At 50.3% G+C, this 24,733-nt stretch overlaps 1 protein-coding gene across 1 annotated transcript in view; it reads left to right on the plus strand.

Moving 5' to 3' along the window:
• Nucleotides 1-4,948: 4,948 nt before the first annotated feature.
• The window catches only part of WNT7B (Wnt family member 7B), a 96,880-nt gene continuing 77,095 nt past the window's right edge, over nt 4,949-24,733 (plus strand). The window contains exon 1 of the mRNA XM_075051804.1: nt 4,949-5,341. Within this exon, the coding sequence (XP_074907905.1) occupies nt 5,271-5,341 (71 nt within the window). The 5' untranslated portion in view covers nt 4,949-5,270. The remainder of the gene's footprint in view (nt 5,342-24,733) is intronic.

The raw sequence follows: 24,733 nt of genomic DNA on the forward strand, positions 1-24,733 counted from the left end.
AGGTGTGGACAAATGCTGTTTTGTGTAATACCGAGTGAGAGAACAACTAAGAGTAGCAATGGAAAGTTTAGCTGCTATATAAGACCAGATTCAAACCTTGACCTTAGTGCAAAGGTTTTATTGCCATTAATTGGTGCTGTGCTGGACACCTTGCCAGATGTATGTCCCAAGAGCATAATCACTCATCAGATGAGTTTCCCCTTCTTCTTCTTCTGAATCAAAGCTCAAAGACCAGATGACTGAGAACTGGGCTCGGCATCAGAAGCTCACTGAAGGACATCCCGAGTCATAAAAAAAGCTATAGAGGCAGACAGTGGGTTTGGTAGTCTCTCAAAAAGAATGGACATCTTAGAGCTAGGAAGAAGTTGGGTAAATGAGTGAGAGTAATTTAAGAGAAGACTTCATGTGCAAAGGCCCGGTAACATACATACAAAATATTAGAGACCAGTAGTAAGTGCATATATTTAACATATACATTTGTTAAGAACACGTGTAAATTGTGTGTAACATCCTGGTCAGCTATAAGATACCTCTGTTCGTATGCTTCTTATTTTCATTTTTCTTCTTTAGTTCTTTTCCTCTCTTTCTTTTTCAACCACATACTAGTCTCTATATTTTCCCTGAGGAACATTTTTGCGCTTTTATTTTCTTAGTGTTAGATGGGGGGGAGGTGGGTTGGGGGCGGGGGGGGGGGGGGGGGGGGGTGTGCTTCAACTACAATTGCGTGGAGCAACAGTGCCAGACAGTGGCTGGCTGGGATAAATGCAGCTGGATTTTCCCTGTAGTTAAGCCTTTGGGACCTGTAACAAGCATCCTAGTTACCTGTGATTGAGCTGAGCAGTACAGAAAGAAAAGGCATGTAAAGCAGCCTGTTGCAGAGGAATTATCCCTGTTGTCTGCATTCCCCATAAATTTCACGGGATTTGTTCTGATTTTGAACACTATGCTTGGAAATAAGCTCTAGGGAAGATGATGTGAGCTGTAACCAACAGTTTAAAAGTCCTTTCCCCTTCAGCACTGCTTATACTTCCACATACAGCCCGCTGTAAAGCTCTCCACATACTGTGAGGATGGCTTGTCCTGCTGGGACACAGTCCCCTGTCTGTTAGCCCAGGTCAAACTAACAGCACCGTGTCCCTTGTGGCACAGTGTGGGTGATGTGCAGTCTGGAATAAAATGAGACCCATGCCTCGGCCAGAGAATCTCGCTCCCATCATCTCCTTTTTTTCAGAGACTGACACCCAAGTTACCCTTGAGTCGTGACCTCCTGTTGACTAAGCTGTCAGACAAATTCACAGCCTGACTGCTGACTTCTGAAGGTCACTTGGGTTCTCCTCCCTAGGTGCAGGAAAAGCCCCTCCATTTGGAGTGGAGATAAATCCATTTGTGACGGATTGTGAAAGCTGAAGTCCAACAGGCCTTTGAAATACTTTACCACGGGTGCCATTTTATCAAAAGGCTGTGGGGAGGAATGGGGACCAGGCAGCAGTGTGGTATAGATGACCTTTCCTTCTGTGGGTTTAGAGGAGTGAATGTTAAGCTTTCTCAGCAGAAGGTCAATGCGTGGAAGAATGAATTACTGAATTTTCAATCGACTCTATCACCTGCCATATCATTTATTTTGGATGAGTCATAAATAATGATTGTGCACTGCAAATGGTTTCAACCCACATCTACCAATGCTTTTGTATTTATGAATATTACCTTATTTTCAGGAAGTCTTTTAGCATTACTAAGGTGGTATTTGTTTAAAGTTGTTCAACAAGCTTTACATATTTTCCCTATAAAGTAACTACGTGAATTACTGAATGCTAATGTGAGAATTACCTATTTTAATATTCTACAGGGTTTTTTTCTTAAATCACAGAATTATTAAGCTTCACAGAATCTTCTTATCCTAAGCCTAAGCTTTCAGCAATAGTTACACTGATATTTGAGGGAAAGAAAAATCTACCATTTTCCCCCAGTCCAGCATCTTCAAATCAATTAGCTGAAGGTAACAGTGGAGTAGGAGTCAAAAATACGAAAAGATTCTGCCCTCTAAACGATGCTATGTCCAAGCTAGTTTAGACACAATCCAGTTTAGTTTCTGTTGCTGAAACTTCTCGGGTTTGCACGGAAACACGGAAAAGGCTTACGAGTCCAAAGAAGCAAGCAGGACGCGCTAGCCTGATGGTTAGCGCAGTCACCCTGAGGAGACGACGGTCACCTGAACCGCAGTCCTACTTCCGTGGGTTTTGTGAGAAAACAAGCGAACCGACCCGTTCGTGCAATCTTTAGAGAAGCGACGCGGCAACTAACCGTTACGCTGCTGAGCCCCTGGCTCTTTCTTAACCTCCGCAGCCCAGCAAAAGTCCAATCCCTGTAGACAAACCGGCACAGCTCCACGGACGGAGGAAGCGTGCACCCTCCACGCTGGTTTCAGCCCACGCCGGGGGGTGTGTGTGGACGTGCAGAGGAAGGGGAGGCAGCCCAGGGGCAGCGCCCAGATTTTGCGCTCCCTAAAAGCCAGCGGCCGCGGCGGGGTCCGGCCTGCTGGGCCCGGGGCGGAGGCCAGAGGCCTGGCCTTGAGCAACTGCGGCTGACGGATGAGCCCCACCACAGCCCGGCGGCAACGGGGAGCCCTCCCCGCGCCCTCCGCCCCCCGCTCCGAGCCCTTCGAGCCCCGGGCCGCCGCCTCCTCCCGCCCCTGGGTGGCGGTGTTACCCCGCGGGACGCGGCCGGGACCTCCGCGGCGGGGCGCCGGGCCGGGCCGGGCCGCGCCGGCCTTCGCGGGGCCTGAGGCAAGAGGCCGCCCGCCGCCGCCCGCCGCTGCCGCCGCCTCGGCCCCGCCGCTCGGCCGCGGGGCACGGCTCGGCCGCGGGCGCCTCTGCCTCCCGCCCGGGCCGGAGGGAAGGGCCTGTGCGTGTCCCCCCGCGCCTCCCACGGCCGCGGGCAGCGTCCGCTCCGCGCCACCCTGACCCCCGGGGGGGCTCGGCCCGTCCGTGCGGGGCTCCCCTTCAAAGGGCTTCCGAAAGCGGGGGGAAAAAAAACCAAAAACGGGAGGGGAGGGGGGGTATGGGGGGGGAGGCTGCCTCTTGAATGCCCTCTGGGTGTAGGGTGGCGGCTCGGGGTAAAGTTAGGAGGTTCTTGGGTTTGCAAAGGGGAATCATGGCCCCGTCTTACCTAAAGATCCTTAAAACAATAGTGGGGGTGCAAAAAAAAAAGTAAAAAAAAAAAAAAGTGGTATTGGGTCGGGGAAGAAAAGAATAAAGGCCATTTAAATACGAGGGAAAGAGTGTGAAGGGAAGGCTCAGCGTTTGAAAAGGACAAGTTGTTCACAGTTAAGTATTAGGAAAAATGTAGCAGAAGCGGTCTGGAGGAGGGCCGGTTGCCCGCCAGAGCCGGAGCGTTGATTATTAAAGAAGAAAACGCGAGGAATGCGGGGGGAAAGGCAGAGCGAACCCGATCCGCAGGGAGAGCGAGCGGAGGGCGGCGGTGGGGTGGGCAGCTCGGCCGCCTCCCTCCGTCCCGGGGGACCCGGCAGAGGGTCCCCCCAGCAGGGCCCTGCTCTGTCCCGCTCCCCTGCTGCTCCCCCTTCCCGGGGACCGGCTGGGGACCCCCTTTTCCAGAGCTGGGTGGGTGATGGCAAGGTGCGGGCGGCGGCGGCTGCGGGAGTCATCTAAAAATGACCCGCGATTTCACACTGCATCTCTTCAGCCGCGGCAGCCTGGCTGGGCTTTAAAAAATCCTTTGTTTTCTCCGTCAGGATTAGATATTTTACGATGAACTTCTGTGTTCAGCCTCTTTTGCTTGCTTGTCACTGCCTGCTTTCCTTTCAGCCTTTACTGGTGTGTGTTTAGCCGATTCTCTTTGAGAGATGCCTTAGAGCAATCCACACTTACTGCTACTACATGTATATAAATGTATAAGCGGGCATAGGTGCACGGGTTTATCCGTATCTATATAACTTACCACAGCCCACAAACTTGAATTTGAGTGCTATTTAAGCGTGCATATGCATGCAGATCTATGCTTCCAGACAGGCTTACATTGTGTAGTAGACTGGAATAGATAATTCCACAGAATGCAGGAATAAACTGAGCAGCTCAGAAATCAGTGAGAAAGAAAGAAAAAACAGAGAAAGAAAAGACAGAGAGAAAGAAAGAAAAGACAGAAGGGCAGACAGAAAGAAAGAAAGAAAGAAAGAAAAGACAGAAAGAAAGGAAGAAAAGACAGAGACAAAGACAGACAGAAAGAAAAGGAAGCCTTGCTTGACTCTTAGTGCCTGAACACAAAGTGAGTTTTTGTCTCAGCGATTAATCTCCCTAGGAGCAGCAAACCGAATATCCTAAACTCGTGTTAAAAGCCAAGTATGTCTGTTTCTTAAAGGAGGAAGAATGTTTTCTTATGGTGGAAAATGAGATCAAATTTAGTGACAGGCGTTTGTAAGTGTGCAACAGGGTCCGGTGGCCGAAGAGAAATAATCTGGACACACACATCGCCCTTTAGGATACGGAGCTGTAAGCAAACGGGGGTTAACGCCTGCCTCTTTTTGATTAGAAAGAAGGGGGGTGGGGGGTGGGAGTTTTAACAATCTCTTTCGCGAAGTCCATACATTGCAAATCCAGCCGCGTTACCATACTAGAGGAAATGAAAAAATGCTTCGGTTTGAGAGGACGAGCCCTTTATTTCCCTTATTGGATACGTTTCATGTGTTTTCCCCAGCACTCCGGCTTAAGGACATGCCTTCTGAAACACAAACACACGCATGAGTCGCACACGCACATGCACACAGACAGATAAGATATGTATTAGATCCTGACACATACGGGGGGGGGGGGGGGAGCAGGGGAGAGAGAGAGAGACAGGGAGGGGGAGAGCGAGAGAGAGAGAGATCCTCCTACCTGGAGCCATAGATTGCAAGATACGTAGTGTTACCTGGGGAAGTCAGAACAAGTAAAAACACATTGAACTTCAGGGCTCTATGAGGCAGTTGATCAAGATCAGTGCTTGCTCATTTTCTCCCTCAGACTGTCTGTCTTGGGTTTTTGTTTTACCGTTTTTGAGCAGCTCTTTCTATTTTTTCCTCCCTCTTTAGCTTTAATATCGGAGCCGGTTTCGGTCACCATGGCTCTGGGAAGAGCTGCTTATCTGCACCGTGTTGATTTTTTACAGTTCGGCCGGCTTTGCTCCTGGGTAGCTTCAGCAATGCTCTTGACTGGGATTTAATCGACAGGATCAGTTCGACTTTTTGTGCAATTTTTATGGCTCAGTCCATTCTCTAGATCATGCACAGAAACTTTCGGAAGTGGATTTTCTACGTGTTTCTATGCTTTGGAGTCATCTATGTCAAATTAGGGTAAGTCCTTGTGCACAACAAATCTCCTTGGCTTTTGGGTCACGCTATTAGAGAGTTGCGAACAAAGTGTTGCAAAGAAAAAAAAAAAAAGAAAGAAGAAGAAGAAGGTGATGATTTCTCCCTCCCCGCTCCCCCGGCTGTCCAAGCGGTGGCAGCCCCCAGCAGACGCCCGTGTGTCCCCCCGGTCCCGGGGCAGCCGGCGGGGCGATGCCCGGCTGCGGGGCCGCTCAGCGCCGGGGCGCTCCGGCAGCGCCGAGCCTGGAGGGAGCCGGTGGCGGGTGATGACGGATCCTTTTATTTTGTACTGCTTAGGCGAACTTAAATATTATCTCTGGCGTACAGTACCCTCAGAAAAAAAAAAAAAAAGCAGGCTGACAGAGTTAACTCAGCCGCTGCTGCTGGGACAATAGAGCAGAGCTTAAGTATTAAAAAGGCGAAAGGGGCGGGAGGAGGGGAATCCCTGCTCTGAACCTGCACTCAGGGATTTGTTTTATGCAGGCCTAGACACAATTTGCGTTTCTATCCATCACACGGACGTGTTGAAATTAACTTGACAACTGGTCCGGCTACCTCCGCGCTGCAGCGCCCGGGAAGCCGAGCGGGCTCCGCCGTCGGGACCGGCTCGGGGGCCCGCGGGCCGGCTGGCAGCGGGGGCTCCCGGGAAGCCCGCTGTTTGCTCCTCGGTATTTGATCGCCGCGATCGAGATCACTCTGTTATTTTAGTTGCCAAGTTTCTCCCTCTGCCTCTCCCCCCCGTGCGTGTATGCCCTTATTAATATTGCTCGTCGCAGTAGGCTGACTTGAGTTGAATTTCCACATTCCTGAGCCCCAGCCGAGTCCTTACCTGTCGAGCTACAAACTCTTTAAAGATCCTGTCTTTGCATAGCTGCGGGATTTTTTTTTTTTTAAATGATCAAGAATGCATAAGGTGAGCTGCAATCCAAAAAACGCTTGCTTCCCACCTTGAAATCAATACGGCGAAGGGGGGGGGGGGGGCGGGGAGCCAAAGGGCAGCCCCCAAAGGCAGAAGAGCGGGGACACTTCCCCGGAGGGACGGGCAGGCCGGCCGACAGCCGAGGCTTAAGGTTACACCCGTCGGGGGTCGGGGGGAGCGGAATTAAATCAAGCTCCTTGGGGCCGAGAAGGGAAGAGGCGCTGGCAAAGCAGGGCCGGTGCCCCCCACCGGGAGCTCCCCCAGCTGCAGGCAGCGAGGGCAGGGCTGCCCGGTTCGCAGGGCGCCGGCGAAAGCCGGGGGCTGCCCTCCGGAGGGTCCCCGGCAGGTTGCTCGGCGGGCACCGGCCGGATTGCATCCCTCGGTGCGGGTTGCTTTGTTTCTTTCTTTTTTTTTTTTTTTTTTTTTTTTGGCAAGGCTCTCGGCCCGCCCCTACAGCCGCAGGTGCCGCCGCGGGGGCCGGCGGAGCAGAGCGCTGCCCCGCAGGAGACCCGCGGAGGATGCGCGGAGGCGGAGGGGGCGCGGGAGCCGCTCTCCGCGCTGCCCCCCCCTGCCCTGCCCCGGTGAGGAGCCCCCGTCCAGCCCTGCCCGGGCCAGTAGCCCCAAATCCTGCCTGCTGAAGACAGGAGGGTGTTTTCGGTTCTCTGACCTCTGCGGGACTAAATACCTGCGCCGCCCTTTGTCGTAGCCGTGGTCGGCAGCGATGGGCTCCGTCGTCCTCCAGGCTCAGGTTGACAGGGGTGTAGGTGAGAAGTGAATTTGGTGAGGCTGTGTATCCGTAAACGAAGCGATGACAGGGGCACCCCATCTGTGTCAGTAGCTGGAGGACTTCGTACAACACATCCCTCGCAGAGAGGCAGGCGAGCTCAAAGAAAACGCTTTGCAAAATAAGGGTAATGGTACTGCTATTAGCTTTCACTGCGGTTTTATTTTTAAAGGGAACAGAAGATTGGGCGCATGTTACAGTCTGGAAGGCAGAACTCTTTTCGAAACTGATTGTGGCTGTTTTAGAAGGGGATTCAGAGCAAAAATCGGAAGAATGCTGTCGAACTGAGCCTGGAAGTAAAACTGAGTGGACAGCAGGAACAGTAAAAGCCCTTACAGAAACCCTATCAGATCCATCACCATGCCTGTAAGGCGATGAGGATACTTCACTTTCTCTGAACAATAGGAGAGAAATTTGCTCTGAGATCCAGGGCTACTTCTAGGCTAGGCATGTGGGATGCAATTATTTCCTCTTTCATCAGCCACTGGAACTACCATTTTGCTGAAACCATATCCTTTGTGTGTAACGATACCTTTTCGAGCGAGCTCTTTGCATAGAAAAGGGGGGAAGATGAAGTGAGGTAAAACGTAGTTTGTCTTCCAGTGCTTTAGGTTTATTTTGCAGCGTGAAGGAGACAGCCATTGTGCCAGCGATAGCAGAGAGATTAGGCTTGGCAGGCTTCCCCCCCCCCCTTTGCTGCGGAACACGTGTTCGTGTCTTAATAAAACGTGCTAAAAGCTCCACTTTAGGTGGCAAACATGAGACCGAGGGGAGAGAAAGTAACGCAATACTTAAGTATTCACCTAGCTGTTGGACGGGGCGGGGGGGTCCCATGAGGGGACATGGCAGGGTACCGTAAAGAAACCGCTATGACCGGTTAGGAGGAGAGAGCACCATCCCGCTCAGGTAGTCCTCCCTCTCAGGGAATTCCCGTTGTTCCCACTTCTATTTCCTATCGCCGAATTTGCTGGAGAGAGAGGCGTGAGGTGAAGCATCCCTTGATATTTCTGTCGATGACGTTTCCATCCAGGCACCGACGCGTAAAGCGTCTGCAGCCCTGCTGACTCCGCGTGTCCCCTCGCGAAAACAGATCCCGTCCAATATCGACCTCGGCTAGCAGCAGGATCGAAACAGAAATATTTCCTGCGAAGGTCGCAGAGCACTCAGCTCCAGTTTAATTAGTAAATACGTCGGAAGTTAAAAATCACAGCTGTGCCACAGACGCAAATCACAGCGGATGCTCCGGGGAGGCGTGATGTGACCCTCGGAAAGACGGAGCGGCGGGCAGTGCCCGGACCAGGGCTCTGGGGGCAACCTCCCCCCCTTCTCCTCTTTATCTTTCCTGGAGGGAAAAAGAGGGGGAGCAGCCGGGGCAGCGCCAAGGGGAGCGGAGAGGACACCCCCTGCCCCTAAGGCGAAGCTCGCCTTGGCTTTTGCGGCGTTTGCAGCAAAAGCCAACGAAATCCCCCTCCCCTCGCCCATGCCCGGGGCTGCCCGGCAGGGGGGAGCCCCGGCTCCCGGCCCAGCCCGGCCGGGGACCACCCCCCTGCCCCGGGCCGGCGGCAGGCGGCGGCTGGGGCGAAGCCTCGACGGCGGGCAGCACGTGGCAGCACCGGGAACCCCGGCGAGGCCGCCGGGCCCCCCCCGGGAGGAGACCGGGCACCGCCGGGACGACACGGTCCCCGGCCCCTCCACGGGCACCCTTCGTTGTGCTGCTGCCGCCACTCCTCGCCCTCCCGGCCAACCGGACACCCGTTCATTTTAAGAGACTCTTCATCCCCCCCCCGCCTCCCCCCGGCTTTTTTCCCCTGGCACTAGACTGGCAGCTCGGTGAGATAGAAGAAATACCCGGTTCCCACCAGAAAGGAGTCCGGTGTGTTGCCTACCGGGCGTACCTTCAAAGCTCTTACCGGCTTCCGACGTGCTCTTGTGTCCGACACTCTCCAGGTTTGGGGAAAGAAAGAAACCGCAGCTGGGAACAGGCAGATGAAAGAAAAAAAAAAAAAAAAAAAAAGGAAATACTCTATTCGTGCCTGCTCTGCTTCATCTGCCTGACTATGGTGTCGGCAACCATTTCAGTGCCGTTCTGCCCCTAGTTTGTCCAAAATACACGTGTTTGTGGAAGAAGGAACGACGGATGCTGAAATGCCCATATTAGGTGTCACCCACAAACCCCTCTCCTCCAGCGCCACATCATTTTATTGAAGGGAATATATTCAGCTTCAGTCAACAAGACAAGTGCACTTCTCGCTACCCCCGGCTGACATATGTATAGAAACCATTTGGATGGAATTTAGCGGGTTATTCTTATCATCATCATCATCATCATTATTTTTCCGACGTAATAACCGGCCCATGGTATTAGACTAAAATTGAACTTCCCGAAAAGAAACGGCGCGATTTGGTTTATTTTATACAACTTTCCTCCCACAACACAGCTAAGCTGTGGATAAAACCTGCTTCGATCCGAAAATTGTGGCGATTGGTAAACCGTCTTCGTTTCAGCTGGACCGGGTCAAACTCTGCCAGCACCAGTTCGAAGTTTGCCAGCGCCAGCATTTACTTTGCATTTTTACAATTCGCTTTTTTTTTTCCTTCTTTCCCCCAGGCACATCTTTAAAAGCAGATGCACATTTAAAAATATATCCGAAGCCGAGTAAATGCTAGAAATAAAACATCAAAAGTGGCTACCCGTTCTCCTAGTTCACGTTAAGCACAGCTGCCCCAACCACAGCCTGCATGTCTGAGAGGGAGAACGGGCATTACAGGAGATACACATCTATATGTCCGTATACATATATACATACGCACACACACATTTACAGAAGTATAAATACGACGATTTTAGAATCCTAAAGAATTATAAATAAGACGATTCTGGGATGTAAGTAATCGTTGAAAGGCTTAAGCTTCTGTCTCTTGGTAATCGCGATTAGCGTTTCTCAAAAGGACGTTGACTATCCCAGCGTCTGCACTGAACTTGTAGATAAACGTGGTTAAATGAAACCAAACCCCGAGAAGATTTTTATTGCGTGTTGGGCGGCAGACAACGTTTTTACACCAATCCTGCAATCCCCGTTCCATCCGAAGGAATATTTCGTTGTGTCACGGAGGCAGCTGCACCCGTGTGCTGGGACTGGTTCACTGGCGGAGGTGTTCCCAGCGCGTTTGGAAGAGCTCTTGGCCAAGAAAACTCCTTCAGTCATTAGGCAATTAACCTGAGAGGGACGTTTACAAACCCTACGGACCGAGGAGACTTCGCAGCCTGGTTCTTGCTCATTTCGGCTGCGTTTGTGTTAAATTATCTGCGGTGCACGTTTCTCTTTCGGGGTTCGTTTTCAAACCCTAACCCCGGCATCCGCAAGGCAAGTCTTTACACCATCTCTCCCACCACTAAAACTTTTTTTTCCCTTTTCCTCCGAAAAAAAAAAAAAAAAAAAAAAAAGGACAAACGCCCAACGAGGCAAAGAGGAAGAGCGACAGTATCCTGCACGCTTGGGGCAACACGGGTGGAAGCCGGAGCGGGGAAGGGTCGAGCATCCCCTCGCCCCGGGGAGCGGCGGTGCCGAGGGGGCAGGAGCCGCCCGGCTGGGGGGAAAGGCAGGGGAGAGGCAACTAACCTGCCGGGAAACGTCTCTTCGGACCGGCATCTTCTCAGGAAGGAGAGAGGGAGAGGGAAGAGAGGAGACGACAGCTTTTCCTGCGGGAGCGGCGAGAGGTGGGGGGAGCTGGCGGCAGACGCCCCCCGCTCGCCCCCTACCCCGGCTGCTTCACCCTCTCCCCTTCTCTCACGCGAAATCCAACCTCGCCAGGAAGCTACGAGCCTGCATGTCTCTATTTCTCACTCAGGAGGGCTATGACAACATATACGTCTTTTTTTTTTTTTTTGGAAAGATCCCCCTTCAACACCGGGGGACAACAAGAGCCGCCCCCCCTGCCGAGGCTGGAGGGACGGCGGAGCCCTTCGGGGAAAGTGCGCCAAAGCCGCCCATCAGAAAGCAATTAACCGAGAGCAGAGGCTGGGAGCTGCCAGCACCTTCAGGATCTCTCCCAGGGCGAGCTGAAGGGGTGCCGCGGCAGCCGGAGGGAGCCAGCCGCGGGAGAGCTTTGAAACCGCCCCGCGAAGCGGGTGGGGAGCCGTGGCGGAGCGAGGCGGACGGAGAGGGCTCGGCCGGGGAGCGTGGATTCCGCGCAGCCCGGGCTAGATCAGTGTCTCTCCATTGTCATCCTCCCCTTTAAAAAAAAAAAAAAGAGAGAGAGAGAGGGAGAGGGAGAGAAAAAAGTAGGCGGATTGCAGTGACTGACTGCCCAATGGCAGCCCCGAGTCTCAGGAGAGTTACAGAGAGAGGGGGAGAGAGAGAGAGAGAGAGGCACTTTCTGCCATCCAAATCCCTTAAACCATCCTCATTCCAACACGAGAACCCACTGTAACAACTTCCAACCACTGAGACATGACAGGCAGGAGCCCAGAGGCAGCAGCAGCAGCGAGAGCAGCAGCAGCAGCACATACTCTGCACAGGGAGCAGCATTAGCACCAGGGGAATACTAGACACAACAATACAAACAAACAAACAAACAAACAGACAAAGCCCCCCCAAGCCCAAGGGACTGGATTCCAACTCAGATTCAAGCCACAGCTGACACCAAAAAGGGTGGGGAATTACGACCGGGGGGGGCCAGAAAGGAATAACCAAGGAAGCGAACTCCAAGAGTGTAAACGGGATTCAGCCATGATCCTTTTTTCATCTCGCAGTGTGTTACTCTCAGTGTATTACCCTCAGATTTTCCTCATCCTTACCAGTGGGAGTTACCTGTAAGTGATCCAGATTTTTTTTTTTTTTCTCTCTCTCTCTCCAAATACTGTTTGAAATGACCCCGCTAGCAGCTACCTAGGGGCAATGCGCAAAGCAAGCAGAGGGAGCCGGGAGAAGCCAGCACGGGCGGCAGCTCCGTGCGAGTGCGTGGTGGTGAGGATGATGATGATGATGATGATGATGGTGGCGGCGGCGGTGGCGGTGGCGGCGGAGGTGCTGTACCGGTGGCGGTGCCGGAGCTGCTGCTCGGACCCTGCCCGGGGCAGGTACCCACCGCCAGGTAACTCCCGGGGGCTGCCCCGCCGGTGGGCCCGGGGCCCGGCGTGCCCGCAGCGGGGGCGGCGCACCTTTGAAGGACGGCGGGGCGACGGGGGGACGGAGTGACCGGCGTCTCCCCTGGGGACTCCGACCCCGACTCCTCCTCCTGCCAAACCGGAGATGGGCATCGCTTCGCGCTCGTCGGGGCGGGGGTGGTGGTGAGGGGGGTGTGTGGGGGGAAAAGCGTGTTTCTGCGCGGAGATGCCGAGGAGAGCGGGGCTGCCGCAGGCGGCGGCGGGGCCCCCCGGTCCCGCAGCCCGGGGAGAGCCCCCGGCCGCCGAGGCGCTGGCTTAGCCGGCTGCTGTTGCTCCGGAGGGATCTCCAGTCCCGCGGTTAGAGCCGGCTCCAGGACCTTTTCCTTGTGAGGAAGGGGGTGGAGGTAGGGGTGGGGGAAATGGGTAGTCGGTGGGTGGGACTGCAAGGAGTTTCGGTCTCTCTCTTTTTTTTTTTTTTTTTTTTTTTTAATATCTATATCTGTATCTAACGTTGCGGTGGAGAAGCAGCGGCCGGGCTGGTCCGGGCGGGCTGCGGAGAGAGTGTCCCCCGTCGTGCTCCGGCAGGTTCCCCCGGGGGGTCTCTGTCCGCGGGGCCGAGGGGAGCCGGGCCGGCCCGGGGAGGCAACGCCGGAGCCCGGAGGGGCTGCCGGGGAGCTGTCAAGGGTTTCTGCTCTCCGGGGGGAGAGCTGAGCAGGCTTTGGGGCAGCCGTGGGGAGCACGGCTTCTCCTTGCGTGGAGCATCCCCCCCGCTCCCAGCCCCGGGGCACGGCGTGTCCCTCGGTGCCGAGCCTCAGGGATGGGGCCGGGGGGAGCTCCGGGGTCCGGGTCCGGCCCGGGCGGGCCGCGGCGGAGGGGCTCACCTCGGCTCCGGCTCTGATGGGGGGAAAAGCCGTCTCGGTATCCCGGGCCTCGGTATCCCGGGCCTCGCATTCCCCCTCGGCTGCCGGGTCCGGGCGGGTTTCCCTTCTCGCCCACCGCCGTGCCGAGCTCGGACCTTTTTTGCACCCCGGCGGGTACAAGAATGGAGCTCCTACCCCTGAACTATATCTGGGTTGATAGATCTGTACGTTTTATGTTTGTTTTTTTTTCTTTCTCTGTATGCATGCACCGGAGCACATGCACATAAACAAGCACGTGTGCGTGTGTTCCTCTGCGTGTGTGTGTATTTTCTGTGGGCTATGGAAAAATATAACCCACCGCTGTGGACGAAAAGTAGGAATAAACACACCCATAAAAAGAAACTAAACGCCTATTTCTACATCCTTAATTCTTAATGAAACACACATGCCTTGGCTACCGATTTTTAAAGGCGCTTGATTTATGGAAGCACGTTAGGTTTAATTCGGTTGGATGCTATTGATTAAACCAAATAGCCAGAGCTGCCTGTTTCTATTCACAGGCGGGATATGTCTGCTGGTAGGTGACCAATAGCTTGTAAAAAAAATTGCAGTGCTATCCTTTTTTTTTTTTTTTTAAACAGGAGGAAGGAGTCGTAATAAATAAATAAATACAGCCTTTTAATATAAGCGTAGCCATATTTTTCTCAAAACCGTAGGAAATTACTATCCTACAAAGTTTTCCTTCTATAAATAGTTCAAATCTTGAAACAAAAGTTTTAAACCGCACACCAGATGCTGGGATGCTAGCGGTTTCCCTTGCTGTGTGACATAATTATAAGGTCCGAAAGCAAAAGCTATAGAAGTATAATAATAATACTAAGGCGACTGCTGAGGGGAAATACAAGGGAAGCAATGCCTGCTTTATTTAGAGCGAACTGTTTGGGGATCTTTTGAGCGCTGCCCCGCCACAATGAGAAGTTGTTGCGGAGAAATAATGCTCCCTCGCCTCTCCCCGGGCCATCCCCAGTTCATCCCCTCGGCGGCAGGTCACTGGGAGCTGGACCCGCGGAGCCGGAGCCGAGGTGCCTATTGCAGTCCAGCAGAGCAGAAGGGAAAGGGATCAGGAGGTGAAAGCCAACAAAGCGGAGCCCCAAACCAAAGCGCATCCATCCATCCATCCATCCATCCATCCATCCATCCATCCATCCATCACGCCGGAGGGACGGAGCCGGCTGCCTCCCCGGGGAGAGAGCAGCGCGCCCGGGGCCGGCGGGGAGAGCCCGCCCGCGGGTGGGTGTCCTGTCCTGTCCTGTCCTGTCCTGTGTCCCCCCCGCTCCCCTCTGTCCCTCCGTGCCCCCCCCGGCCCCACCGGGCTTGCTGCATCCCGGCTGTGTCCCCCCCCGTTTGGCCCCCGGTACGCGGGGAGCAGCGGCGGGGAGAGCCGGGCACGCTGCGATGCTTCGCCTCGCTCCCGTTTGGAAGTTAAAAAGAACGAGGAGTTATTTCAGTGCTTAATGGATAGTAGCCTAGCGAACTTGCGGTGTTTATCTTGTGGGTAAATATACTTCTCTGGCTTACTAATGGTAGCTTTTGAAGATTAAAGCGGAGTAGAGCCTGTTCGAGCATTATCTTCTGGTGGCTGTTTCTGCTACCCTCGCTCTCCGGAGGGGAGGATGCTTCCCAAGCTGCTATTTAGCCAGCTCTCGCGGACTGTCAATGGTTATGTTAATTTTGCCCGAGATCTCTATCATCTCTTGGCTATGGGAACGACTCCTTGGACTCGGAGTTGCCAGTCCTTCAGGGATAAAGGCGAAGCTACCAGGGGAATAAGTAGCGGACGAGCAAACCGGGCGCGGGGGGTCCGTGCTCCGTCTCTCGGTGCGTGTGAGTCGGGGCAGGGCGGGGGGACGCGGGGGACACGGCACCCTGCAGCTCCGCTCCTCTGCTAGAGAGGCTGTAAAGCAAGAATCCCATCGTGAGGAAATGGGGTTTTCAGAATGAAAAAAGGCAACGAGGAAATGAAATCTCATTTTCAGAATGAAAAAGGCACCGGGCCCTCAGTGTTTTGTGTGCAAAAGTTATGGTAGACTACATCCAAAATCAGTTTAAAGAAGCAACTCCTTTACAAGATTGATTTCTATATTGTAAGTATGCTATCTGATAAAGTATTCTTCTTCGGCATGCTTGCCTACTAACCTTTGGCCCGCTGAGACACTGTAAACATTTTTACAACCAGAAGCAATTAGTGTCTGACTTTCTGAAAAAGAAAACTGACTGCAGCTAGAGTAGCTGGTAGTAGGATGATTGATGCATTTTAATGCTCTAGACATATTTTGGTAATCCAATTACATATTTAAAGTATAAAACTGACATTTAATAATATCGATGTAATTAGTATAAATGTCTAAAAACCAGGATTATATATAATACTGTCTGGCACCGTTTCTTGCAGTGCATGTTCGAGTGCGCATGTGTCTGTACACATATGTATATTTACTTTCTTCTAAAGAAGATGGTGCTAGTCTAACTTTCCATTTGTGTACTCCTTTCACTGCTCATCTTCTTTAGGGTTGGATGCGTTCACCAGCAACATGAGAGTCGGCTCTTAAGAAGCTTATTTGGGGGATTATCTGCTGGTACATAGACAGAGTTAATTCAGTTATTTGCTATAAAGCGATTGGGGATAACTTGTAAGAGAGAGTGTGTGTATGTAGTAATAGCAGCATAAATCTTCAAAGCAGCTACATATTCTAACACCATAATATGGCAAATAATTTATATTAGTGAGTAGATATTACTGGCTGGTTAGAAAATGTAGAGGAAGAAAAATCCTCTGAGCGTTTTGCATCTGTTCTGCTGATGCTCCCATGTCCTTTCAATTCCACGTCCTTTACAACAGGGCTTCTCCACACTCGTGGGAAGCGGGTTAGAAGGAACACATATTTTTCTTATGCCTACAGGAAAATACTCATGCCTAATCCCTAAAGATTAGGACTGCTGGAGACAGTCCCTGAAGCTTGTCTCTTAATCTGTGCGATGCAGGAGGGAGCTGCACAAGCAGAGAACAGCCAGCCTGCTCTGCGGTGCAGACCCTTCAAGGGGACGGCGGGCACTGCTTCACCATTAATATCAACCAGCGTGACTGATGCTCCCACATTAGCTGATACAGTCGGGGCTATACAGTCTGGCTCTCTCCTCCCATCCCGCTTAGATCAGGGCTGTGTCGATCTCTGTGATGAAACTGGCTGTTATGGGAACAGGGTTGCGTCTGGCTCAGTCCCTGCGCTGTGGTGTAAATCTGCCATTTCCCTGCTTTTGCACCTTGTTCATCTTATAACTGAGACTGTGTAGTCTTCAGGGCAAGCTCGCTCTCTCGACGTCCTTTTGTGCAGTGTCCTGTGCCCAAGGAGAGCTCTACTGAGATCCTTAGATACTCCTTTTACATAGTACTGTAATGATAGTCATCTATAAAAGGATTTGGCAGAAGACTTCAAATTTACTGTCCCCCCAGATATGTGTTAGCTTAGAGACAGAACAGGTGAACCTCCAAAGAGTATCGACTGTTTTCAGAATCACCTAAAGCTAATGCTTTTGTCCAGCAGAAACAACACAGATAAAGAACATTTCACGCTGGGCTGACATAATCACCGTGAACTTGGCTTACCTGCTTATCACAGGCTATTTCCATGTATTGAAACAGCCACGCAAAGATGGGAGGGTGATTGTGATATGCCTTCTTGGTAGCTCTAGAAGATAAAGTCCACCATTTCTCTGAAAGACCCAGACTAAAATTCCCTGCCTAAACCAGCAAAGATTTAGTAAATCTGTGACTGGCCACACCTCTCCCTGCCATGGTCTAGGCCAAGCACTCAAGTTCTGAATATCCTTGAATCCAAATGCATTTGGATGCAGGCAACTCTCAAGCCTTTGTGGCAAGCAGGTTCTTGGAATTAGATGTCTAACATGTCTTAAAATTGAAAAAAGTAATGACTTAAGTAATTATAAGGAAAGGTGGCAGCATCCAGAATTTGTAGGATGACAGCATAGAATTCTTACATATGTTGCATTACTAATGTAATATGACAAGTGGCTATAAAGCAACATGAAATATCCAGATGAGTAGGTAAGATTAAATGCAGATATGCTTGCATATTAAACAAAGAACAAGGCTAATCCTTCAGAAGGCAATCTTTCAAAGGAGATGTTAAAGAGCTAAACAAAGCGAGCTGCAATTATACAGTTAGACTGACAAACACATTTTATGCAATGGAAAAAATGCACCATGTGTACCTGGCAATATGGCATGCTAAAGGTAGAAAGGTGCCAAGTGTTTTCTCAGCGCATGGGACTGTGTAATTTGGACTGAAATGCTGTTAGAGATTCCTAACCCCCAAAATATGTTTCAACCCTCTAGTCCTCCCAAGTCACCACAAGCAACAGAAAGCTGGGACCAGCTATAGATCAAAGGAGTTCTGCAGACGTGCTGACACCACATGTTACAGAACTGGTTAATGTTGCAAGCCCAATTTCTTCAGCCCATAACCCTTGCACATTGTTTTACGCTCAGTGGACTCTCACTGGTGTTTTTCATGCATGCTGGCAAACCACCTTTACCTGCTAACTACCTGACAGATGGCTTTTTGCAACTCCAGGCCCACCTGCTTGGTTCTTCTCATTATTTTTGCTGTTTCTGTGTCTTCACTGCCCTCCTGTACAGCATTACCCCAACCTGCCCCAGGTATATATCTTATATAGTATACAGCAGTGCGCTATGTGGAAGAGTCGTATGGGAACCAACCAGGCCTCTAGTCATGAGAACCATGATCAAAATATCTACGCACGAAAGCAAAATCCCCATGACTTTTGGGTCATGGTATTGTGCCACGCACATGTGAATACCCTGGCAATGAGCTGAACAAACTTGTCACCGAAAGCTGCAGATTTATAAGCCCAGAATTACTTGGGAGGCTAAGAAAGATCAGGAGCTCAGGCACAGGAGTGGTCTGGAAGAAAAGCCAAGGAAGGCAGGTTCCTGGAGAAAATCTTTCAGTCCTTTAAGGGTTATTGGCACCCTCTCCTTCTCTTTTACTCTCCCTTCAATCCTCCTCCAAAGGTAAAAGGATACATTTTCCCTCCACTGTGGAGAGCTGTGTAGGACTTGATGGCTGCTTCTTGTCAAGACAACTCCTATGTATTTGCTTTTGCTACAACACACGCCTAAGGAGCATTGCAAATACTTCAACAAGAGCAAATGTGAAGAAATTCTAGATACAGAGACTTACAGTATTTTCTTAGTAGGTTTTTCTGTCCGTATACAGTATATTTCCATGACTTTTCCCTTCTGTTACTGCCTAAATGTTATTAGGACAAACCTTTAGATAAAGCACTGAGTTGTCTTTTCCACACTTTCCTCTTGGGCTTTTTTTCTAAACGGCAGTTTTCTTGGTAATGCGATGAAGCTGAAAGTTAGCTGCCCCATTCAGTTCTAATGGAGTATAGGCAGCTTTTCTAAAGTTAAGATGGTTGAGGCCAAATAGTTGTTCTCATCATAAAAAAATCTTCCATTAGGATCTGACAGCAAGATGATTATCACCTATTAATTATTTTACAGCAAATTGTACTTTCTTTAGAAAATCCAAAGACAGGCTAAATCAGAGTTATTGTGTCTTTTTCTGGAAATAATTTTAATAGTGCATACGGTTTGTACCCACATTGTAGTTAGTTTTGAACATTTATTTTCTTTTCAGCCTATGCTTGTGGATCAGATTTCCCTCGTGGCAGGAACCCACAAAGGATAAAATTCACGTTTATGCAAAAATCCCACTTAATCATCACGGTGACATAGTCTTTGTTCTGGCTCTTTGTCCAAGGTCAAATTTCACCCCGAGTTCCTAAGTAATACAAAAAAAAGGACATCCAGTGGTATAGCAAGTGTGCAAATGAGGGCAAAAGTTAGCCTTAGATGTTTAACATGTGGCAGAAGAATTTTCCCCTGTGAAGTGGCACCAAGTCCACTGGTCACTGTACTGCGTGTCCCAGATTTTTGATTTGAAGTAGACCCACCCCGTCACTAATCAGTGGCACCACTTTCAAAACTGCTTGAACTCCAGGGACTTTACTGGCAGATTTGTGGTGCAAAGGCAATGCCGATGAGTTGCATCTTCCACCAGCGTGTACGGGGAATCCACAACAAAGGCATTCAGAAACAATTTCTTCTGGATGGCCATCGCGATAGAGCTGTGCAGCATTTTGGGAAGCTCTTATATCTTGTCTTTTCAGCCCTGAGGGCCTAAGGCTTCTCTCCCCTGGGGTTACATCCACAGCCTAGCAAGTTAATAGAGCAGGAGTGACTCTGCTACGGTCAACGGAGTGACTCTGGTGTGAGTGAGAGGAGAACCAAACAGAAAGCCAGCACAAGCCTTGTTTTTCCAGTACCCATTCAAGTACAGCCTTGGCACAGGCTGCCATATTACACAATTTAAAGGGAATGTGGCCGTATTTCCCAAGAACATACAGCGAAAGCAATATTAATAGGAGGCCATGTCAGACAAACCCCCAAATCAGTTCTATGGGCTATTGAAAGAATCATTATGGCCTCTGGTGCCAGTAAGAGCTGACATAAAAACTAAATGTTATTTATTTTTTGAGGGGAGAAGCACTTCAAAAGCACTGCGGCATTTGCTCGTTACGTGCAAGGCATTGTGGGGCAGCCCAGCTTTCAAAGCTGGAAGTGAGTATAAGCCATAAAGACATAAACCACTGTCTGCCTGCAAGTAGGGCCTGGAAAACAATTTGAGGTGTATTTAATTTAAAAGTGCTGCAGTACTGGGACTAGATATCATATCCACCCTCCTAATCTGGCTGAAGCGAGACGTAATTATGAAATGTGACTACAATTTAATAATAGTTTCTTTCATTCAAGGATCGTAAGTGAATTAATCTTCCCAGATTTCAAGTGACTTGGGCGAGGATCATTTCACTCGCCATTGGGGTAGAATGCAGCAGCTGCTATGTAGCACCCAGCAGAGCTGTATGGACATGCAGGACCAGCACCAGTCCTAACATCCCCGGCAGCAAGGCAAGGAAGCATCTGAAAAAGCCCAAGTGCGTCTCTAACTGATCTGGACCCTGGCCAGACAGCGGGACAGCCCCTCCAAAGATTACGCTTTTCCAAGGTGGGATTTGCTCCATGGTGAAGACAGGCGAGGTCCGAGACTGGACTGATGCCTGAGATGCTGAATAGCAGTATGCTGACTTCTGCCTGCCTCAGTTTCCCACACCTTTAATAGGGCAATAAGAACGCTGGCACGGCTTGGAGGTAGGGGAGGGGCAGGAGAGCAAAAGCTGCCACAGCACTTTGAAACGGAAAACGCGGCGTAAGTGCCACGTCATTACTTTCAGCGACTCTTTTCTGACCACAAGCAGCAGAGATGGCATGATTGCGTCTCATCTGAAACACGGCATCGCTCTTGCCCACTTCACCACCGCGTCCAGTGCAGCCTTGGGGAGACGGCAGGGGGAAAGCACCGCTTACGAAAGTCACGAGCATCGTTTCTGACAGTGCCTCCTCCTGCCGCGGGAGCCAGACAGCCGCCACGGGCACAGCGGAGCGAGGCTTGGCCGAGGAGAGCTGCTGGCCTCGGGGTGCGAGGTGGCCGGTGGCAGGCTGGGTAGCAGGCAGGACATGGTTAAGGGAGCGCTGAGGGGAATGGCAGCATCTCTCATGACTCCTTTGGCTGCTCGCCAGGGACCCATGTGACTCCTTGGTTAAAAGAGTCCTCTCAACCATGAGACACTTTTTTTTCCCCCTCTGGTTGTACCTTTTCTTTTCTGAAGTTAAAAGAAAACAAAACGTACCCACAAAACTTTCCGCATTAAAGTTATATTGTAGTCCGATGACTCAGGGTGAGAAATTCAAGGGGAATGAAGAGGAAGGGGAACATTTCTGAATCAGACTTGTTGTGCTGAGCCTTAAAGGAGAGGAGGATTTTGCTGGATGGAGAACAGCACAACTGTACAGCACAGTGAGCAAGGAGCAAAGGACGGGGCTTAAATCTGTTCCCTACCGCTGTGGACTACCGCTAAATCTGTCAGAGTAGCTTCAAATCCAGTGGACTTTGATGCTATCAAAAGGGCTAAGGGTGGGAGTGCAAATAAATATGGCTTCATCTGATTCACAGTAAATTCCTTTTTCTCCACTCCCATGGCCTAAAGGGTACACCATCTAGCTTTGCAGTTTTGGGTTGTTTTCTTGTATTGGCACCTCTCAACACAGTATCTGAGCACTGCCCATAATAATTAAATTGGCACATACCTAGTAGACTTCCTGGAGTCTTTTGTTCTTCTCCATTCTCTGTCTCTGGGGAGCTCTGCTCAGGGTAGGTGCTTCTGAGGGGAGGGATGGGGTCAGGTTATTGTTGTTAATGTCACTCTGGTTATGTTGTAAAAGATGTATCAAAGAGGAAGTTCTTGCACTATGACCTAAAGGTCATCAGACTCTGGATTAGTCTAATCTCTGAAAGTTTGTTCCCCAGACAGATCCTTTCGACCGAGAGTAACTTACCTCTGGGCTCAGAGCTTTGTCTTGTGTTTTATGATCTCCGTTGCTCCAGAGGAGCTCAACGGCCCTGGCAGAGGCAGTGGTTTGGTCTGTCTTCTCTTGCTGGGCCATGATCCACTAATTGCTGTGTGGAGGTTGGGTTTCACACCTTGAACTGGGGATGAAAGAGAATAGGAGAGATGAGAAGGACTTGCATGCAGAGGCAATGTGCACAGCGTAACCTCACCTGGACACATGCTATCTACTTTGAAGTCGGCATGCTGTTTTCACGGTCAGAGCACTTTGGAAGCCATAAAGCCTGTGTCTCACTTTGGCTTTCTTCTCTTTTGGGAGAAAAAGGGCAAAGCATTTTGAAAATTGCCGGCCAAGCAATTTTCCAGGCTCATCCATCTGTTTGGGTCCCTTGTAGGCTGCACTGAGGGGTTGCAAAAGCTGTGGCTGGAGAGTGGCAAGTTCTGGGACGTTCATTAACCGGTAACACACAACGCAAGCTGTGCTGAGGATGAGCGGGTGCCGGACAGGATTTAGAAACGACAGCTTGCTCCTTCGTAACCCCCAAGCGCAGACGTGCTTCTGAGCAGAACCAAGGCATCATCTCAGAGTAAATACTCACTTTTAAGGAATGCACTTGAGACAAGCATGTGTGCTTGCCCCTGTGTGCTCCTCTCCTCTCCCCACCCCAACTACGCAGCGTGCCAAAGCCAGCTCCTCAGCAACAAGACTTGGCAGGTGGCACCTGATGAGATAATCATGCCCCTGGGACATTAGGAGGCATGAGGTGCAGCCAGGTGCTCCTAATCTGTCCATGGGTGTGATTTTCTGTGGTAACCACACCCTCAAGTGTTGTCTTACTGCAATTAGGAAATTTGTTCAGTTTAGGTCAAGTACTTCTATTAGGGTGCTCTTCACATCTAACATGTGTTGGCATGGCGGAAGCATGTGGACGTCCAGGGTCAGGCAAGGCACTGTGTTGAGTGGCGCTCCTGCAGCTAACAGGGAAGAGATCCTACTTCTCACCACTTTGCTTATTTCTGAACGTGGACCTTCCCTTCACAAAGACCCACTAATCTGGGCATTAATTCAGGTGCAAACAAAACCAAATGGAAACAGTTCCCTGGGACGAGACACACTGTTTCATGTGTCACAGACAAGGAATCTTTTAAGAGTTGGCCACTTGCACTCCCTTGGACTTCCATTTTGCAAGAAATGTTTTAAAAACTGAGACATATGAGGGCTGTACTGCAGCAAAGATCAAATGACAATTCCTTCTTGTAGGTAGAAGATGCCTCGCTGGCTGGCTTGCATTTCAGTCTTACTATAGGTACGGAAGCTAGGTGTCAAATCAGTCTGGTAGTGAAAAATACCAGTCAGATACTCGCACAGGTTCCTGCCTTCTTATTTAAGACTTGGTGTAATAAGGTCCAACAATGAGGTGTTCTGGCTGTCACAGAGGTGAATAGGAAAGGGAGGCCTCCAGCTGCTTGCAGAGTTCATTCCCCATGTCTTTACTCGGGCAGAGCTGTCACTGCTTGCCATATCTGCTGCAATACTGTAAGAAGTATAAAATGAAACAGCACAGAAGTGGCTTCAAGTGCTGCCAAGGTCTTGGTGTGACTTTGGGGAAGCCTTTCCTGCCTGGGTGCTGCGGTTCCTCTTCCAGCGTTGCCCGCTTGGGCTGCAAGCGGAGGAAGAGCTCTCTGTGCCTTCACACAGGGAAGCACGTGCAAAACTTGTGCTATTTGCCCTTCACTCAGCCAGCCTAGGTGCTGCCTAGTTTAAGTTTAAATTTTGGCTCCATCCAAACATTGCCTGAATAACTGCAGGATTTAGCTCACAGTATTTTGTTAGGACAGTGCTGTTTATTGGAAAGAAATGGTAAAATCCGTCAACTCACTGAGGAAGATGTCCTATGCTGGGTAAAGATAAATCAGAGGGGCTGGTGTATTTTACCTCTCCCAAAATGAAAAACACTTGCAGTGCTAACAAAAGTCCTGTTTTTCTTCATATTGCACAGATAAGTTTTTTGAGGTGTATCAGATCTTTGCTTACATGATAGTTGCCATTGTATACCTAATTAGAGATCAGCTTTAGCTTTCTGACAATAGCTGGCATAGATTATGTTCACTCTAAGACATCTTGTGAGATAATTAAAGCGATGACTGACAACATAGCACAGCAAAAGGAATGTTTCTCGAAGTAGAGCTGCTTTGCAGGTTGCTTGTACGCATTCTGTTAAATGCAGCCCTGGTATAACTACCCTGACTTTGATGAGTTCCCCAGAAATGAATCTGGCACCTTATGTTTTGGGAGCAAATCCTGAAATTCTCTCTGTTTCTGACTTCTTTTAAAATTCATGTTTAAATGCATGTACATGAGTATACTGCTTATGAAGGGTGCCTGAATCACAGCCCTGGAAAATGAATTCCTCTCCTTACCCACAAAACCAGCAGAGCACAAGCAGAGGGTGTGTGAGCTTCCCCACTCCACCCCATCCTTGTGTCTCATCCATGACCTAGAGGGGCAACCTCTAGCTAGGCATAAGCGGGTGGCTCAGTCTCTGTACTTATTTAATCCTTGGCCAACCTGCTAAGGCTGCCAATAAGGGTGCCAATTGTGGTGGTGGTTTCTGTGATGTGGATAGTTGTCCACTGGGAACTGGATTAAGACCATCAACTCATTTCAAATACTCTAGGCCACAAAGCATCTGCCAAACGGTAACCATTTTTTTGGTCACTACTGACTTGGGTCATGTTTGGATCAGCGATGAAAGGCTCCATATCCCAATACCAATCCCCTGAGCCATACAGTTTCCCGGAATAATTTTTTTAAAGAAGGAAAACATTATTTCTTGTTCTAGATTCTACTTTGATCTGCTGATTTTTAGTGTGTATATTTGCCCTTTAAGGTGCGTAATTTTCATTACTTGATTGTAGAGGGTTCAGATGCTGGGAAAGATTTTGGAAGATGGCAGGTGGCAGATCCATGCGGTATGATCCAAAATGATCTCTCAGAGGTAGTGGTTACACCCTCTGGCACCTCAGTCGGCATTATATATGGACCTAAAACTGAACTTACACCTTGAAACTTATCACACAGTCTCTCAGCAGGGAAACTGCCATTAATTTGAAGATCACATCGCTTCCTTTG

Source organism: Buteo buteo, chromosome 19 (assembly GCF_964188355.1).
Source record: "Buteo buteo chromosome 19, bButBut1.hap1.1, whole genome shotgun sequence".
Lineage (NCBI taxonomy): Eukaryota > Metazoa > Chordata > Aves > Accipitriformes > Accipitridae > Buteo > Buteo buteo.